Here is a 19,777-nt window from a genome sequence, read left to right on the forward strand (position 1 = left end):
GGATCAGTTGGGATTGGTGGCCTCAGGAACTAGAAATGCTTTATGCTAATACTGTATGTGTGTGCTTTTTCTTGTTCAGAAGGTGACAGGCTTTGATGGGGAACATTAAAACTCATATTTCAACCATGTTGTTGATGTGAGAGCTGTCAGCATGACTCTGAACACCGGTTATGTGACAGCGCCATAAATAGGTTGGGTAACGACATCTGAAACCTTTTAGGTTCGAGGACTCCAAAAAGCCTGCGTTAAAGCAAACTAATTGAGATGTTTAAATAAACCCTGTTTGACATTGTGGTCAGGATATATTTTGGGTTTATCGGAAAAAAACAAAACGTTTAAAAAAAAACATTATCATTATCATATTATTATATATATTATACATATATATACAGTGGTGTGAAAAAGTATTTGCCCCCTTCCTGCTTTCTTCTTTTTTTGCATGTTTGTCACACTTAAATGTTTCAGATCATCAAACAAATTTTAATATAAGGCAAGGATAACTCAAGTAAACACAAAATGCAGTTTTTAAATGAAGTTTTCTTTTATTGAGGGGAAAAGAAAATCCAAATGTACATTGCCCTATGTGAAAAAGTATTTGCCCCCTAAACCTAATAACTGGTTGGGCCACCCTTAACAGCAGCAACAGCCATCAAGCATTTGCGATAACTTGCAATGAGTCTTTGACAGCGCTGTGGAGGAATTTTGGCCCACTCCTCTTTGCACAGTCTTTGTAATTCAACCTTATTGGAGGGTTTTCGAGCATGAACCGCCTTTTTGAGGTCATGCCACAGCATCTCAATAGGATTCAGGTCAGGACTTTGACTAGGCCACTCCAAAGTCTTAATTTTGTTCTTCTTTAGCCATTCAGAGGTGGACTTGCTGGTGTGTTTTGGATCATTATCCTGCTGCAGAACCCAAGTTCGCTTCAGCTTGAGGTCTCGAACAGATGGACGGACATTCTCCTTCAGGATTTGTTGGTAGACAGCAGAATTCATGGCTCCATTTATCACAGCAAGTCTTCCAGGCCCTGAAGCAGCAAAACAGCCCCAGACCATCACACTACCACCACCATATTTTACTGTTGGTATGATGTTCTTTTTCTGAAAAGCGGTGTTACTTTTACGCCAGATGTATTGGGACACACACCTTCCATAAAGTTCAACTTTTGTCTCGTCAGTCCACAAAGTATTCTCCCAAAAGTGTTGGGGATCAGCAAGATGTTTCCTGGCAAACATTAGACGAGCTTTAATATTTTTTTGGCTCAGCAGTGGTTTCCGTCTTGGAACTCTGCCATGTAGGCGATTTTTGCCCAGTGTCTTTCTTATGGTAGAGTCATGAACATTGACCTTAATTGATGCAAGCGAGGCCTGCAGTTCTTTTGATGTTGTTCTGGGGTCTTTTGTCACCTCTTGGATGAGTCGTCGCTGCACTCTTGGCGTCATTTTGGTTGGCCGGCCACTCCTGGAAAGGCTCATTACGGTGTCATGTATTCGCCATTTGTGGATTATGGCTCTCACTGTGGTTCTCTTGAGTCTCAAAGCTTTAGAAATGGCTTTATAACCTTTTCCAGACTGATAGATCTCAATTGCTTTCTTTCTCATTTGTTCCTGAATTTCTTTGGTTTTCACCATGATGTCTTGCTTTTGAGGAGCTTCACTTTGTCAGGCAGGTCCTATTTAAGTGAATTCTTGATTGGGAACTGGTGTGGCAGTGATCAGGCCTGGGGGTGGCTAGAGAAATTGAACTCAGGTGTGATAAACCTTAGTTAAGTTATGTTTTAACTGGAGGGGCAAATACTTTTTCACACAGGGCCATGAAGGTTTGGATTTTTTTCTCCCTTTATAATACAAACCTTCATTTAAAAACTGCATTTTGTGTTTACTTGAGTTATCCTTGCCTTATATTAAAATTTGTTTGGTGATCTGAAACATTTAAGTGTGACAAACATGCAAAAAAAGAAAAAAGCAGGAAGGGGGCAAATACTTTTTCACACCACTGTATATATATATATACATATACATACATATTATACATATATATATATATATATTATACATACATATACATACATATTATACATATATATATATATACATACATATTATACATATATATATATATATATATATATATATACATACATATACATATATATATATATACACACACAGCGCAAACACAAAGTCAAGAAGGACGGCTGGTAATATTTCAAAATTTTATTAACGAACATAATCTCTGAGGAACAACAGCAGTTCTCGCGCTCTCTGTACATGCAACTGTAGAAAATAACAATTTAGAATTTTGACTTTTCAGTTTTAATCTTTTTTTCCCATCCATCCACATTTTCGGTTTCTCGCGTTTTTATTCATTTTTTTTTCTTCTTTTTGTTTTTTTTTGCAGGAAATCAACAACAGCTAGAGGTGAAAGTACTGGATTTCTGTTACAGCACTGACAATAGCATCAACAACCCCCCCTCATATACCCCCCTCCCCCCCCTCTTAGCTGCTCCAACAATATGTACACAAATAAACTACATTGTACAAATAAAAAAATGTTACATTGTTACATCATAATCACCTGCAGCAAGCGCACACAGCTCGTTGCTGTTAGAACCCCACATTCTACGCAATTCTTCAGACTAGTACAAAGAGGAGGGTGCAAAACGTCCTGGGAGGTTTTATTTACAGAGCTATGTACAGTATGTCTCTTTCACGCATTACAAGGAGAAAAATTTACACAGCGGAGACCAACTTCAACTCAAAACATACCACAGGTGTCAGAAAAAAAAGATAATAAATAGGTTATTTCTCACCATTTAAAGAGTAGTCTCCATGCTTTTTATTAGTCATTTTCCACTCTAAAAAGGAACAAAGAAATAGCTACAGTCTGGGTTTTAATTAAAAAATAAACAAAACGAAAACTAGAAAAAAAAAGGCTTGAAATCGCGATTCTATAGAATGAAAAAATAGCAATTATGTATATTTATGTCCAGTAAGAAAAACAACAAATTACAAATCTAAAATAAACATTGAGTGAATGTGAGGAGAGTAGAGGTAATATGTTGCTGACTGAGGTGGTGCCAGGCTAGCATCTGTATCACCACGGCCAAGTGCTCTACATGCATCTGGGGACTGATGTTTGTTTGGGTCTGTACTCAATTGATCCAGAAATCACTCTTTTTTTGCTAGTTGAATATTCACACTAGAGAATCACTGTGGGTGGATGTGCTTACTCTATTGCTGTGCAGCGGCGTACTGCACACTAGGGGAGAAATTGCCTGTCAGTTGTGTCAACCATCACCATTTCAAGCCTTTGTGATTCAAATAAATGACTGATTACAGAAGTAAAAACAAAGGCAGGGCTTAAACCTTTAAAAAAAAAGGTGACGCATGACAAAGAAAACACACTTGATGACTTGTAAACAATAGTGAGAGGGTGGTCGGTCAGGGCATAGTAACGGGATACATTCTGCTCGATAAGCAACGTGATTGACATGCCACTGGTGTTTATGCTTTATACAGGAACGAAAACCCCTAAGATGAACACAACAACATTCAAAACTACATACATTGAGTTAAAACAAAAAACACACACACACACACACACACACACACACACACACACACACACACACACACAAGGATTCTGTGAACAAACGACACCCTTAAAACATCTTTCCCCCAAAACTGTGTAAGAAACCAACAACAAATTTAAACAAACAAAAAAAAACATGACAAACAGGGGTTTAAAAAAAAACATAATTTCTGGCTATTTGTATCCAAATATGTATGTCTATGTATACCAACCAGGATGTGTGTGTATCTCAAAAATATCCAGGACTATATATCTAGCCACTTTGTCTGCACAGCCTCCACAACCATTGCACTTGACTAGACATACCATACACAGCTATGCTGACTGACGGTGTGTAAATAACTTAAATGTGTCAGATAATATTGCCATCAGGATACACGAGCAGCTCTCACACATGGACGGGAAGCCTGTGTGATAGGATGGGAAAGCTTTTCAAAGCCAAGACCCACTAAAAAGTAGAGAATCAATACACGTCATCACAAATCAACATTTCAAATGGGATTTTAACAGATCTGTTCAGCTTGAAGTTATTTCTTTCCCCTCTGCTGTTTGTGTTGATGTCCTTTTTTTTTTTTGGTTAATTCTGAGAAGATTTAAGTCTCGTAACTGTCTGCTTTAAATGGCCATAAACAGGTGCTTATGGCAAATGTCGCCACACAACAGAATAATATGAGGAAATAACGTTTAAAATCACTGGCCAAACACTATAGATTAAACATTGATAAAAATTAGAAGGGCAATTTGACTGGAGCTTAATGATGTAACTGGCAACCAATGTATTCTAGGTGGTGAACTGGAATCCTATAATGGGGATGAACCCCCAATTTAAACATTTAAAAACACCCATTTAAGCGAAAGGCCACAAGGCTAATGAAAAGCCAATTGGGTTCTCGAGTTGTCTGACATACTGGCGCCATCCAGTGAGTAAAGTTGGAACAGCACTCTAAGTAAAGTTGCTCACCCATATTGGACACAGAAGCAGACAGACTGGCCCAAACACTGTTTAAAGAGTCAGTATGGAATGAAGCCTTTCACTGGCTGTTACAACTCTTCAGTCTATTCAATGTGAAAAGCAGAGAAGCTGTAAAAACAGAACACACAATCAAGTGTTGAGAATTGTGCATTCCATTGGTTTAAGAGACAATGATGTTTTGTGATGATTAGAAATGATTTCAGTCCAATTTTTGCAAATAAAAAAACAAAACAGAATATGATTTGAAACCATTCTACATTAACACGATGGTTTATCTTGTAAATGACATCTCTCTCGCGTTCATCCCACCCATATATATCTACGTGACTTTGCCCAACAATGAGTACATTTTTTATTCACTGAAAAAGGCATTTTCTTGGTTTGAATTTTTCAGATATAATTGTGTATTAAAGCAATGAATAATAATCCTCTGTCTATTCTTTAAATAAATCCTCAACAACTATTCTGCTACATCTGAGGGACTATACGGTGGTTGGCCTGTGGACAGCCGGTTTACATCCGGAGGTGTTCTCTGTCAGCTATTTGTGAGTTGTGGTGATCCATGTCCAGGTGAGTTTTCTTAACGAAGCCTGGACTGAATCTGGAGATGGATTATACAACTGTGCACTGGAGTCTTTCAAATACGGTCAGAATCCTGTACACATTTTGGCCCATGGATATGAGGGGGAGGGGGAAAGTGCTGCCCAAAAGTGAACTGTACATAAAAAGATAATTTTTAGTTCTTTTATGTTTTTCTTTACACTTAACTGAGTGATATTACAGTACATAGGTTATTTACAACTGTGCAGTAATGTGTGGCAAAATAAATTATCTAGAAGGCAGCAAGAATACATTGGTTAACGAATATAAAAACTGTACATAATTTACGGAATACAACTTTTTTTCGTTTTTCTTTTGTTTTTTTTCCATTAAACTAATATTGGCTCTGTAGTGTTTCAAGTCACTTCCTCAGAAACAATGAAATGCCCAAGTAAAGAAATAGACAAAAACAATATTTCTCTCCTCCTGTCAAAGCACAATTTCTCAATAGTCTCTTTGAATCTCAACATTCGTTATGTTTGTTTCTTCTGGTTGTCCTGTGGTGTTTTTTGCAGTCCATGGCGGTCTGATGTGTTTGTGTTGGAGCAAGCAGGGTGGCTGAGGAACACTCCGGTCTGTCCTCAGAGAGCCATGCCTGTCCTCTTCTGTTTAGCCAGGTTGAGAGGCTGCAGGGTCAGTCTCTCCCTCTCAGACACTGGGCCTTGACGTTCACACATTGCTAGCCCTCTGCTGTATACCAACCTGCTGCAGGCTCTGTTGTGTTAAGCTAGGCCTGCCTGGTGCAGTGTGAACAGAGAGGCCGTCCTCTGGGTATATGGTCTTATAGCCCCAAAACCATCAGCGGTTGGTTCTAGCTTTCTCCGTCTCAGCTGTCTTACATTGAAGATCCACATGATGCACCATGGCTCCGTTGACTTCCTCCTGGCCCACCAGGAGCCCTGGGTCAACAGAGGAGGTTTATCCTCAATCCTCCCTCAGGACAAGCACCATGCTGTTGGGAGAGCTCTTCTCTGATACCTCCTCCCAGTCGTCATGGTGGGTCTATTGAAGCAGGGACCAAAAACGAATGCAGAAAATATATCTCTGTCCCCTGTCTCACAGAAATTGAGCACTGAGGAGTTGTGTCCCGGTGTCAGAGCCTCGAAGCAAAAACTGTTTCTGCTTCTCACACTCTGATCAAACGTAAAAACTTTGAGGATGAAAGTGCAAGTTGTGTGTTTTCTTTCCCCCCAATGAAAACAGGTTTCCTTCTTCACGGAAGGGAATCCAAAGCAAGTTTTTCATCTTTACTCATTTTCCATAGAATATAATTTTTTCCTGTCTAAAGTCCTCTTTCAAACTTGCTAGCCCTTTCCATTCGTTCAGTTCAACGAAGTCTCTTTGAGAAGAAGTGAATTAGACAAAGTTTGCTCATAATCTGTGAGCACAGGTGTGTCATGCAGGCAGCAGGACAAAGTCATCGTTGACATCGACCATTGGCACGTAGAAGGACGGCACTTCGTTGACACAGAGCGCCTTGTGCCCCGCGGGGTCCAGCTCCTGGACCTTCAACTGCCACTCCATCCGTTGCACTGCGTTGAGGGCTGCTGCTTCATGCTGCTGCCGCATCAATAAACAAGTCTGGTGGAGGAGAAGCAAAGCATAAATCCACCTGGTATACGCAAGATTATGGTATCAATGCCTTTAGCTGGAGACATATTATATCACTGCAGAGTACTGATATTTACCTTCATGCGGTCATATTTATCATCCACATCCTGGATCCAGGAAATGAACTGACGAGCGTTGAAGCGATCTCTCACCGATTTGTTCTCATCACCCTGAGAACACACACCAAGTCACAATGTAGATTAAGTGATGGATTATGTGTTAATTGGCTGCCAAATAACACTGGTTATAATTTATTTGACACTGAAGCATACATTTAAATATTTCCTACCTGGCTCTCTGATGGCATATTGTACACTTCAGAGTCCAACAGCATGGTGCAGGCGCTGAATGGCACAGCCTGATTGGCTATCGTCCTGGCTGCTCTGCAGTGGACCCTTAAAACCTCCTGCTCACATGAAACAATGAGCTTCTCCTGTAAACAATATGCAAAACAGAGCAATGGGATGGTTAGTGAGGTTAATAGAAATGGGTTTATGGGTCAAAAAAGATCTGTATTTTTCACAGAAATCGTGGCCTCATAATTAGCGAGAGATTAAATAGTTTTGTGTCTGCAATTCACTCGACCTAGTAGCAGGGGGTATGCAGATTTCCCTTGCATTTCTATTAAAAACAGGATTTGCTAGTTCAGAGGGCTCAGTATGTGTTTGTTGCTTTAATTTATAAATGGGAGTGAGCAATAGAGAATGTAGAAGTGGATTCCTTACCCGTTCTATGCTGTGCTGCAACCTGAGCTTCCCTCTCACAGCCTCCTGGTTTCTGAAGAGCTCCTTCAGAGGTTCTGACAGCGATGGAGGTGGGGCAATCTGATGAGCAAAAAACAACATAGATCATCTACCACATGCTGTGTTGACATTTCTACAGTCAGATACAATATTTATGTCTAGAAAAAGTAACTCTTTAATTGCTTTACTGATGTCTTTTAACATGGAAGCAGAATCAGACAGAATCCAAACCGTTTTAAACCTACTCACTGCTTTGGCTCCGTTAGGGAAAATGATAAAGGCACAATAACTTACCACAGGGATGTGAAGCTTGCTGAGGGGCTTGCCGTCCAGCAGGTAGGAGCCAGTGTAGGTCACATATTCAGCGTAACACTGTGGGGCCTGTGGTGTGATGTAGCACAGAATCTTCCTCTTTTCCTCAATCTTCTTCCTGATCTGCAAGTACTCAAAGTAAGGGTTTGATCTGTCGCTGTGGTAAGGCTCAATATCGTCCAGCTTGATGGCATTGACCACTACAGCCAAAGTCTGTTGGATCATTTCCCTGGTCTGCTGCATCGCTGTGTTTACCAACTGGACCTGGACCTGCTGCCCACCAGAACGTGGAAATTTCCTCTTCCTTGGGTGCTGGGTCTGAGATTCCTCTTCATCCACGGGGAGAGGGCGAACTTTTGTCGGCTTACTGATAACCACTGGGGCCGAAGTTGTCACAGAAGTAGGTAAAGACACTACTGGGATTGTATTAGACGCAGTAGAGGCGACAGTAAGCACAGATTCTTTCTTCAGGGCTACGAAGGACAAAGCCGAGGTGGGAGTCGGGGTTCTAGTCGGAATCGGGTTAATGGTTATTGTTGGACTGGTCGTTACAGGGGTGGCAGTGGCAGACGGGGTTACTATGCAGGAGGTAGGAGGGACAGCAGCAACAGAGGGATTGTTCTTGGCGCGATTGCGGGTCATCCTTTGAGGGATTTCGTCCACCTTCTTGGGGATATCTACAGTGGTGGTAGTCAGAGTTACCGTTGTTACCTTGGATGAAGTCTCCTGAGTGTCTGGAAGCTCCACTGTGCTGGAGAGGGCAACTGCCACTGGGAGCTGAGGAAGAGGACTGCATGTAATGGATTCAACTACAGGCTCCAACATCTCCTCCTGTCTCACCTCTGACTTGATAACAGACAATGAATCAACTGGTAACTGCAATGACTCAGTTAGGGAGTGGAGCTGAATGTGATGTTGCTGACTGGGATCCGATTTTACAAATGAATATGACATGCTGGGATCCGACTCATCAGGTCCTCTATACGGTTCTGTTCTTTCCAACACGCTGCCCTGTTGTTGTGTTACAATGCAAGAGCTGTTGACTGGTAGACTCTGAGGCTCAGGGTCCAGCTCTTGTTGGAAGTCGGCATGTGGTAATTGTACATTTAAGTCTTGTCCGGTAGGTTCTCCTAAACCTAGGTCTCCAGCAGGGCATGGAGTCTTATCTAGGCTTGGTAAGTTCACCTCTATTATGACCGGGTCCTCTCTTTCTGTATTGGTATGTCTAATGTGGGTCGGCACAGTCTTATTGTGGTCGACAAGTTCTGGGTCTCGTGACTCTGTGACTTCTTCTGACTTGTCTGGTAGTGGTAGCTCAGGCAAGGAGAATGGGCCCAGGTCATCCAGTTCATCTGCATCAGCTGAGAATGGGTCTGCCCAGGGCACCACAGGCTCAGGGCCCACAGCTGGAGGCATGTGGCTTTCAGTGGTTGCACTGAAGCTGTGCGTTGTCTGTCTGTCGTCTGATTCTTCACACGCTGACTCAGTGTCCATCTCATGACTCTCCTCGATGCTGGGCTTGTTGCAGTCCTGGAAGAAAGACTCCAGTCTATTGGAGGAAGATGAGGTGTTTAAATAGTTGGGTTCCTCATCAATAGCTGCTTCAGGCCTCTCTGGAGAGGGAATGTCAGCCACAGCCTCCTTCTGTTCATCAAAGTCCTCTGGGTCCTCCTTGTGCCACCTATTCCAAGTAGCATAAGGGGGTGTGACAGAGGGGTGACCAGACAAGTGCTGCATCTCACTGTCTGAATGGTATGGACTGGTTATTTTGGAGACAGCAGCCTCTATCTCCCCATATGTTCTGTGGGGAGATTTGAGGTCCATATCGGCATTCCAGCCCATGTTGTGATCAAAAGAGTTCTCTCCATGGTTGGGTGCAGAGTGTGCTGGAGAGAGCTCTTGGACCTCTGGTTCCTGCCGGCCTGGTGACTCTGCAGGCCAGCTCTTCCTAAGAGGGTCCTCAACTGGAGGGGAGAAGGAACATGGCTCTCTTGTTTGCTCTGGCTCCTCCACTGCACTGTGGTCCCTATCAGCCCTCTCATCCATATCACCTTCATCCTCAAAGTCCTCCTCCTCCTCCTCCAGTTCATCATCTTCCTCCTCCTCTTCTTCCTCCTCCTCTTCCTGCTCCTGTTCTTCAGTGACAGAGGGAAGATCTGACAGGACCAGGTTAGGCTCACTGTGGTGAGGCTCAGATATGTCATCGATGTCCAGGGGTGGCAAAGCAGCAGGAGCTGGGGTTGGTGGTGCAGCAATGTCGAAGCAGGGCTCCTGGGGGTCTGGCCTGTGAACTGGTGTTGAGGGTTTGGGCAAGAAATTGTTGAATACATTGTCAGGAAAGTGGTCATTTCCCTCAGTGCCAGCAAGAGTTGGTGCTGTTGCATCTGGGGTCGGAAGGGCCGGCTCCTGTCGAGGGGACAGCATTCTAAGTGGGGAGAAATAAGGAGACGGCAGGCACTCCAGTTGATCCACGGTTGCAGATTTGTCTTCTAGAGGTTGGGAGGAAGATGATGGCTCAAATTCAGCTGCTGAATCACTCTGCTGCCGAAGGAACTTGTCAGCTTCAGCCTTGAATTCCTCTTCCAGAGGCCTGCGAACGTCAGAGGATACAGAGCGGCTGACAAGTGGCAGCTGGAGGTTCTTTGCAGGGGTAGGACATGTACCCTCCTGGAAACTCTGAGAGTTAGAGTACCTGCTGGGTGGAAAACAGAAAGACAAGACTTTAAAAAATATGTCACATTCAACAGAGTACAAAGGTTTACAAAAAATAGTAACCCTGCAGTATGTTGGCACATTTAAATACCTTTCAAAGAATGATGGAGAGCAGGCATTCATTGACATCGTCATAGCCGATGAGTTCTGGCAGTCCAGCCCATCCAACATAATGTCAGGGTAATCCTCTGCACTACAAGACGGGGTACGTGGAGTCTGCATTACTTCCTCAAAACTGGGACAGGAGATGACAGATGTTGGTGTGGGGACACCAGTTGGCCTGTTTTGATCTGGCCTGGGAGAAGCGGAAAGGTTCTCCTTCATTTGGTGGCCTGCCAGCCAGTCCTTTGAGTTTTGACTGTCAGTTGGCTGGAACTTCCTGCTTGGGGACATCATTTGGGCCGGGAGACCCACATCCTTCAGCTTCTTCTCTTTAAGGCCAGACTCCACACTGTTGGATTTCTTTGATGATAACTCACTGCGGTTTTTCCTTACTTCATCTGTGGACTTGGTCTTGTCCTTGAGCTTAGGGTCCCCTGTTTTGGGTCTCAGTTTCTCCATCTGCTTCATCCTTTCCTTATGTTTCTTGTGGCGCTCTTCAATCTCCTGGTCTTTTAGACTCAACATCTGACCAAAACTTGTCATCTGATAATCCCCATCCACCAACAGTTTTTCACGTGGACGATTATCTTTCCTCACTGTGTCTTTGGACTGAGTGAGCTTTTCATTTTCATCCTTCGCCTTTGATTTGCTGTGGTCCATTCTGGTGTCTTTGTCGCATGTATCCCGACTTCTGTCTTTTTTCATATCAAATTTAGGACTTTCTTCTTTTGATCTTTCTTTTAGAACAGTGACCTGTGGGCTATCTTTCAACCCTGACTTCACATCCTCTTTGGAGTGTTTTAATGACCCAAAGCCATCAGTGTACTTATTCTTCTCCTCCTTTATTTTTTCCTTATGTTTCTCCTTTTTCTTTTTGTCCTTTGTTCTGTCACTGATGACACCAGTTGCCTTGTCCTTTTTGGACATCTCTTTTTCAAATTCCAATGTTTTATCAAAGTCGTCTTCGCCGTCTCCTTTACTTCCATAAGGGAATGTATAAGGGTCTGCCTCAAGAGGCATGGGCTCTTTCTCAAAAGGTAGACTCTCTCTGCGGCTATAGGACTCCCTGATCTCCTCTGTCTTGTCACGTTTGTCTCCTTTGTCCTTCTTGACCTTTTCTTTCTCCTTGTCATGGCTTTTCTTGGACGAGGATGAAGAGGAATGTCGATGCCTCTCTTTCTCTCTGAACTTGTCCTGGGGTGTAGATATGGACAGGGGGTCCCTCCTGTCTTCAGAGACATCAGTCAGGCTGATCGAGTCATAGTAAGTAGTGAGGACTGGCTCATGACCTCGGTCCGTGAAACTATCTGAAGAGATTTCACTATTCTTGTCATTGGAGTCATCCTTGTAGTCATTCATAGCTTCCTCCTCCAGTTTTTCTAAGAGGGACTTTTCATTTTCACCACTGCCTTTTGAGGGTTTCCTTTCTTTCGAATGGTCCAGCTTGTCTCTATATTTACTCTTTGTCTTTTCCTCACTGGTGTCCCTTTTGTCCAACAGCTTCAGCTTATTTTTCTTCTCCTGATTTGAGTCCACTGACATCCTGTCTTTCCTTTCCTTATGTTTTGCATCAACAGAATCTTTCTTGTCTTTGTTGTGTTTCTCTAGGGAGCCTTTCCGTTCTTTACCTGTGTCAAATGCGGTCTTTTCTTTCTTCTTTTCTTTGTGTTCTTTATCTTTTGCCTTTTCAGTGTTATGTTTAGCCTCTGCAGAAGATTTTCTTATTTTTTCCAAAGGGAAGTGATCCAACTCATCCTGATCAGATGTTAAGTCTTTTCTGATGGAGTCACACACAAGTGCAACACCCCCATTGAAGCTGTCCTCATCCTCATCATCACTTTCATCGGTGAAGATGTCAGCTATCTTGTACCACGTTTTCTCCCGGATTTTCTCAGGTTTTCGTTCCTCTTTCTTTACCTCCAAGAAATCCTTCTCCCTATCAGGATGTTTGTCTTGAGAGGCCTTTTCTTTCTTGTCCTTGGTCTGTTCTGAAGACATCTTTCGATCCTTGTCTTTGCCATGAGACTCTTTGTGTTTTTCTTTGACTCCCTCCTTCTTGTCTTTGGTGCCCCGGTCTGCGTCCTTTTCCTTGACAATTTTTTCTGCAGAGCTTTTCTCACTCTTATCCTTCTCCTGATCAACTCCTCTGTCTTTTGTTTTCTCTTTGTGCTTGTCAGCTTTCGTCTTTTCTCGCTTTTCCACTCCCTCGCCCTTCTTTTCTTTCTCCTTTCCAGAGTGGTTTCTTTCTCTGATATCACACGATTTACCGACAGCATCAATGTCCTTAAAGAAAGTATCATTGCCATATTCATCTCTGGTAGATTCCTGCTTGATTTTGACGTCTTTTCTTTCTTTCATGAAGTCATATGAGTCTTTACGGTCTCGACTGTTTTCTAGAGAGTCCTTGTCTTTTTTGTCTTTGACTGTGTCTGTGGACTCCTTCCGTTTCTTTTCCTTTTCAACTGAGTGACTGGAGTTTAATTTTTGTTTTTCTGACCAGTCTTTTTTCTTTTCATTTGTCTTTTCTGAGGAGTCTTTGTCTTTCTTCTTAGAAGGGGCTTCTTTCTCTGATCTTTTCTCATTGTGATCAGATTTCTTGTCCTTGACTTTGTTTTCTTTCCTCCTCGTCTCTTCCTTTACAGTCTCAACAATTAGTTTAACAGCATTGTTGGCTTTGTATTCCTTGTACTCTTTGACAGGAGCGTCCCAGCTGTCATCTCCGTACAGGGAGGAGTCAGAGGACATCTCAGAGCCCCATCTATCATGATGGTCATCTGAAGCACTGAGCTTTGTGTCCTCTAAGTTGAGGAAACGGTTGTTCACGTCATAGCCTTCATACTCAGACTCTTCCTTTTGTGCTTTGTCTTTTTTACATTTCTCCTTCTCCTCCTTGGTGTTTTTCTCCTTGTCCACCTTTAGATGTTTTTCCTCTTTCTGCTCACTTTTCCTGTCTGCCTTTGAGGAGGACTTGTCCTTGGACTTTTTCTTTTTCTCCTCTTTGTGAGCCTTTTGTTTATCCTCCTTGGGTTTCTCCTTCTCCTTGACATTTCTATCTTTGTCAGATTTTACAGGCTTCTCCCTCTCCTCCTTATTTGTCTTGTCCTTGGTGGAGTCTTTTGTTTTCTTGTTTTTCTCCTCTTTTGCCGTTCTGTGCAGGTCTTTTCCAGATGGCCAATCCTTATCCTCCGACTTGCTTTTGGAAAGCCTATCCTCCTTTTTAGAATGGTCTTTTTCATGTTTGGATAACTTGACTTTGCTCTCGACTGGCGTTTCTGACTCAACAATAAGGGACTTCTGCCTCGAATCATCAAAATCAAAAGAATAACTCTTGACAAATTTCTCATTCATGTCTTGATTGAGCACTAGACTAGGAGCTTTGTCCTTTTCCTTATTTTTGTGCTTGTGCTTCACTTTATGCTTTTTCAGCACTTTTCCATCGACGTCGGTTTTGGAGACCGCACTGTCTGCATTAGAGTTTTTGTAGAGTTCAGAATTTTTCTTGTCTACTGCACTACTGTGCACATTGTTATTCTTCTTTTTGTTCTCCTGCGCTTTCCTCTTAACTTGTTTTATTGACTCTACACTGGAGTCAGCGGAGGAGTAGTCAGACTCACTGGACAGTCTTGTTCTGACTGAATCTGACAGAGAACTGACGTCTGACCATGTAGGAGATGACACAGTCTTCCAGCCATCTGTCCTCCACTGCTTTGGATGCTGTTCTGCTAAGGATGGTACTTGTTTCTGAGAGTTCGAGTTTCCATGGGAAGAGGAGGAAGACGCGTTAAAGCCAGGGGAGTCTTTCAGGCTCGTTGCAGAAGGGTCCTTTATACTGTTTGAGCCCTTATCATCCTCACTCTCCATATCTCCACAATCCGAGTCAGAAGTACAGAACTTGTCATTGACTTTACCAAACCTGACTTCTTTACTGACATTGTTTTTACTCTCCTTCTTCCGTTTCTTTTTTACTTTATTCTTGTCTTTTTGTTGTTTAGAGCTCATGCTGCCAGAGTCTCTAGTCTTGGCATTTGCTTGCTGGGCTTGTTGCCGCGGCGTAGGCGCTGGCGTGAAACACGTCCTGTCATCCTCGTCCGAACTGTTACTGTCAGAGATGATCCGCCTGACAGTTTTCTTTGGTGTGAGCGAGTTGCTTTTGGAATAAGTTTTGACCTCCGTCTTGGCTACGGCGATGGAGCTGTTAGCCTTAGGGACTATTTCCTTACGGAAGTCTTTTTTCAAGAGGTGTTTATCGTCCACAGGAGGAACACGTTCCTCCTCATCATCCTCATCAAATTCGTATTCATCTTTGATGGGTGTGACTGCAGATTTAGGAGGGTCAACGGTTTTCCCTTTCAACTTCAACTTCTCAAACTCTGAGTCTGTGTTATTGCCATCGACAGAGCTGGACGGGGCAAATGAGGGGGCATCTTCCTCCTCCGAAGATTCTGTGTAAATAACAAAGAGGTACAATTAATACACAATTTAACACTTACAGTCACATGATCCACACTAACAACTACAATAAAAGTAACTTAATTAGGTGACTCAGAGATGCTACATACCTGATGAACTTTCTTCACTTGATGTGTAAGTGCCTTTCCCCAGCAAAAGATTCAGCATAGTTGGAGAGTTGGCAACCTTCAACGCTGTTTCACCTCTCCTGTTGCTTTGACGTGGGTCCCCTCCATACCGTAAAAGTAGCTTAACCACCTGACATAAAGAACAGAAATATCTCATCAATATAAATTGCAACATAATAAGTGATACTACCAAGTTCTCTTGTGGTTAAACATTACAAAGCGTATGTACACTATCTTCATGAAAAAGCTTGACAGAGAGTCAGAGTAAGAATCATTTTTGCCTTCTGATTTTAGAAAGGTTATCTTTTTCTTTACCAATAATGTTGAGTGCATTCAGATATGAATCATCTTTACTAGCTATACACCATTTTTCTTTTTTACCTTAAAATGTCCATTGTTGGATGCATCATGTAAAGGGGTGTCATCATCCAGACCCTTGGTGTTGACCTCTGCTCCGGCTGCCAGCAGCTGCTTGGCCACATCATAGTACCCCCTGTTGCACGCCTCATGCAATGCAGTCCAGCCTAAACATGAGAAGAATAACTGTGTGAGCGGTGTATGTGTGTATGTGAATGAATATATTGCCACATGGAAAAAGTACAGAACCTTTTATACAAAGAGCCTCTCACCTGCAAAGTCTTTTACATTCACATCAGCTCCCTCGCTGATGAGCTCCTTGATGCGGCGTACCTCTCCACGGATTGCTGATCTGTGCAGCCGAGTCTCTCCTCTCTCATTGCGTTTATTCACTTTGTCTTTGGTTTTAGATGCAGAGTTTGGCGTTCCCTTCTGACCCAGACTGGACTGTGACTGGTGCTTTGGTGTTGTGTCTGTAAGTAGGAGACAGACACATATTTCAACAATTGAACAGTGTCTTGTGGTACATTTTTTAAGACTTTGCTTTTATCATTGATTCTATTTTGTCTACAACTATGAATAACAATTTGTCTGTACAGTTTACAGCCAGAAGAGGGCAATGTTACTCTAGCAATCAGCAGCAGCGTACTTAAACCTACTTCACTCGAGCTCATTTCATCACATTTACAAGATTAAACCCAAACCATAATCACATTTACATTATTAAGTTTGCACAGCTATTGTCCCAAATTATATTTGAAACGCACTTACTTAATCTATGGCAATGCCTTCCGGCATGCAACAAAAGAATACAAAAATATGGGTTGCTAGGCATTTGTCCTCACCTACCTAATATTATCTCAAATGTCAAGGGTACAATGTTGCAATAATAATGCTATTTTAGTTATTGAATACATTGATGGCCAATTTGCATTAAGAATAATAATCTAACAGCAGAAAGGATAACAGATAACAAATCAACAAGAACTGAATACTTGTCGTCCTTTTGCATTTGTTTGTTGTGATTTGGCTCAAATGCTGAGATTGCAATATTTGTTCCATCTCAATTCCAACACAAGTTTGTTTCACTTCCTAAACGGCCCCATGCTGTATTTTACAACAATAATTCCACTATTGTAGATGAATGTGACAGTTACAGCTGCTAAAACTACAGCCACTTTCTGACTGACAGCATAGCTGTAAAAACAATTAATTTATTAAGCACCCTGTCCTGTCCAGAGGCAGAGCATGCCCGAGTTGCAGACTCTCTCTTTAAGCCAACCATCATTGCTCTCTTACACACACACAACACACACACACACACACACACACACACTACTGCGTCCTTCTTTCCTTGTCCGCCAGCCGTCCACAGAAGACGTGGCTTCCATGATAAGCACGCACCTGGACTGTTGACGGACTCCTCAGCTGTCATTTGCATGAGCAAGGCCACCTGCTGCCGCTCAGAGAGGGGGTACCCGGCCCGGATCCCAGGCATCCCCATTCCAAAAGGCAAACCCGCCTTCCGGGTGTTTGTGGGCTCCTTTTTAATGCGCTTCCGCTCTGGACCTGGTTTCTCTGTAACGACAGTGAGAGGAAAGAAGCAACGGTCATTTTATTTGGCTGCACAGACACACTTGCACTAAAAAATACATGAATTTATCCTTCGGCAGAGGTCTAGTGCAGAGGCCTGGCTGATCACCTAAGGGGACAGATCATTTGGCAGTCAAGACCTGAAGCTCTGGAAAAATCTGCCTCAGGAAATCAAACCGGCTGATTTCGGACGCAGCCAATGATCTCCTTTAAGTCACTTCTTAAAACATACTTTTTAGGAGAGGCCTTTAATTCCTCTCAACTGTAACTTGAATTATTTTAAAAATGTTCTTTCTTCTTAACTGAACTTTTTCTATACTTTATTGGTTTTTAAACAATACATGTTTAAATCTGATTTATGACTTTTATTTAGCTGCCTTTGTTATGTAGATTTTGAAAAGTGGTTTATAAATAAAGGTTATTATTAATTCACACAGACAAACGAATACAATTTTCTGAAAATGGTAAGGAATGAGTAATGTGTTAATAATGTTAAATACCAAAAAGACATTCAATATTTTGTGAAACTATTCAATGGGAAAATGTATTATCCACATTTTGTTATGACTATTAAATTTATAGATGCTTAAATTAGTTACTAGCTTTTTTTCACCATATCATTACATTGTTTCCGCATACCATAATAGAGTTGTGTATTTCTTACATTTGCTGTCTAAACTAAGACCATCACCTAGTTTAGCTATTTGAAACTATATATATGACAATTTTCAAAAGCACACATATATCACAACAATAGGACCAATTGCAAATACTGTTAAACTTTTGTTTTGTTGATAAATCCTAGGCAATATGATCAACAATGATAAAATAAAGCCAACAAGTGCTACAAGGTGTACTCTGACAGATAACTTTCTCAGACCAAGAGAAAATAGAGTAAAACATTCAACCTACGGTGATTTAATCGTGTTCTCATAACATCACACACATTAACCCTGTAGAAAGTCAGCTGGTACCCATGCCTGTCATAATAAACCTATTTATGCCAGTATGTGAGCGCTCTAGTGGTAGCAGGGGTGACTTTTGTGTTATTACCCAGCTGCTCCTGAGAAAGGGAGGGGCCAACAAGCAGTGTGTTTATGTCTGTCCGTCTCCTAGCCAATCGGGACGAATCAAGAAGAGAGAAAAGAGGGTGTGACTTGGCAGGCCTACGGTTATTACAAAATAGTTGGTTTACATTTCTATTCAGCATGGCCTTGCCCAGGTCACCACATGCCTGCCTGCATGCCTGCCAGGCTTACTGGAGACACTGTGCTACTGGACAAAAGCAGCTGCTCCACAAAGACACACCCAGCAATTATTTTCAGTGGCAACATACCATCTGATGACCCTTATGGAGGGTAAAGCTACACATGACTGTAACACTTCAACTCTGAAGGGGACCAACTCCCACGGCCCACAGCAAGAAAACACTAGCAGCAATACAGGCTCCTACCACAAAGAGAGAAATGGGAACAGCAAATGTCAAGTGTGCATTTACTGAGACTCCAGTAAATGCGGGGATGTGTCTGAGTCTGATTTCTTCCAGATTGTTCTTATTCAAAGACTGTCAGCATTGCTCAAGGCCACAAACACACAAGTAAACAAGGCAAGAAGGAATCACTGCGGCTGACGCTTCCGGTGGCTAAAGGCTCTCCAGGAAGATTTTTCCATTCACCAAAACAGAGCTGATGAACTTTCACTAACATCTGTGAACACTTACAGCTAATGTGCCCCCACCCTTCTTTGATACACTCTCACGTTCTCAAAGCATTTGCCATTTAGACACATTCCTTTAGCTGGGACTTACAGCAGGAACCACAGAAGCAGTCCAAACATGTTTTTTGAGCAGCAGAACAGAGAAAGTGCTATGTTAGCCTTTCCAGGCTACGTTTATAAGAACCAGGAAGGCAGTTATTACCCCGATGCTCCCACGTAGGTTACTGCTACTTAACGACACACAGAACCAAAGTCTCTTATACAAGATTCATCATATGTGGCATCTCGTGGCCTGCTCATCCCTGACATGGGGCTCTTGAACACTTGGGATAAGCTTTCTGTTTAGTTCCACCCTTGGGATTTATGGAAAGATGCTGATAGAAATTGTAAAAATGGGTTGATAAAACTTGAATGTGTCCATCATTCATCATCAAGTCATTCAAAAATACATCAAATGGATTACTGTATTACACAAATGAGCAAACATTTACACAACATTCTGCACCGGCTCCCATAGTGTGTATTTCTGTTGGATGTCTATTCAGGAAACACTGCTTGCATGTGTCTCAGTAAAATGATATCACTCAGCTTACAGAAAGGGTTGACACCTTTTTCTCCCTACTACCTGAAACCTGACTAACTAATAAACCTAATAAAAAAAGGAATGCAATCTGGTTTATGGGTAGGTCTAGGCGGCGTGTGAATAGACGGTCTACCTGAGCCAAGGGAGGAGACCACTTCAAACATAAATGTCTGGTAATAATAGAGGTAGATTTTTATATGGCAGGCGAACAATACCACCATGTTAGTGGAAGCCAAAACAAAGAGAAGTGTCTGGTTTGGTAAGCCAACACAACCCCAGGACAAGAAGAACCACTCTAACCAGC

The 19,777-nt window shown here is 42.3% G+C and overlaps 1 protein-coding gene across 3 annotated transcripts in view; it reads right to left on the reverse strand.

Moving 5' to 3' along the window:
• Positions 1–2,201: 2,201 nt before the first annotated feature.
• The window catches only part of ankrd11 (ankyrin repeat domain 11), a 102,658-nt gene continuing 85,082 nt past the window's right edge, over positions 2,202–19,777 (reverse strand). The window contains exons 5-15 of one of the 3 annotated variants that reach the window (XR_014597275.1): positions 16,986–17,159; positions 15,854–16,054; positions 15,606–15,748; positions 15,207–15,354; positions 10,637–15,089; positions 7,816–10,528; positions 7,504–7,602; positions 7,068–7,211; positions 6,856–6,948; positions 4,640–6,748; positions 2,202–4,581 (exon numbers count right to left, since the gene is read on the reverse strand). Coding sequence is in view for 2 of the 3 variants with exons in the window: in XM_084011171.1 (XP_083867297.1) it covers positions 6,563–6,748; positions 6,856–6,948; positions 7,068–7,211; positions 7,504–7,602; positions 7,816–10,528; positions 10,637–15,089; positions 15,207–15,354; positions 15,606–15,748; positions 15,854–16,054; positions 16,986–17,159 (8,354 nt within the window). In the remaining variant the exon portion in view is untranslated. Of the gene's footprint in view, positions 6,749–6,855; positions 6,949–7,067; positions 7,212–7,503; positions 7,603–7,815; positions 10,529–10,636; positions 15,090–15,206; positions 15,355–15,605; positions 15,749–15,853; positions 16,055–16,985; positions 17,160–19,777 lie in introns of all 3 variants that reach the window. The other 2 variants (XM_084011172.1, XM_084011171.1) reach the window with 2 other exon arrangements.

Source organism: Eutrigla gurnardus (assembly GCF_963514095.1).
Source record: "Eutrigla gurnardus genome assembly, chromosome: 1".
Lineage (NCBI taxonomy): Eukaryota > Metazoa > Chordata > Actinopteri > Perciformes > Triglidae > Eutrigla > Eutrigla gurnardus.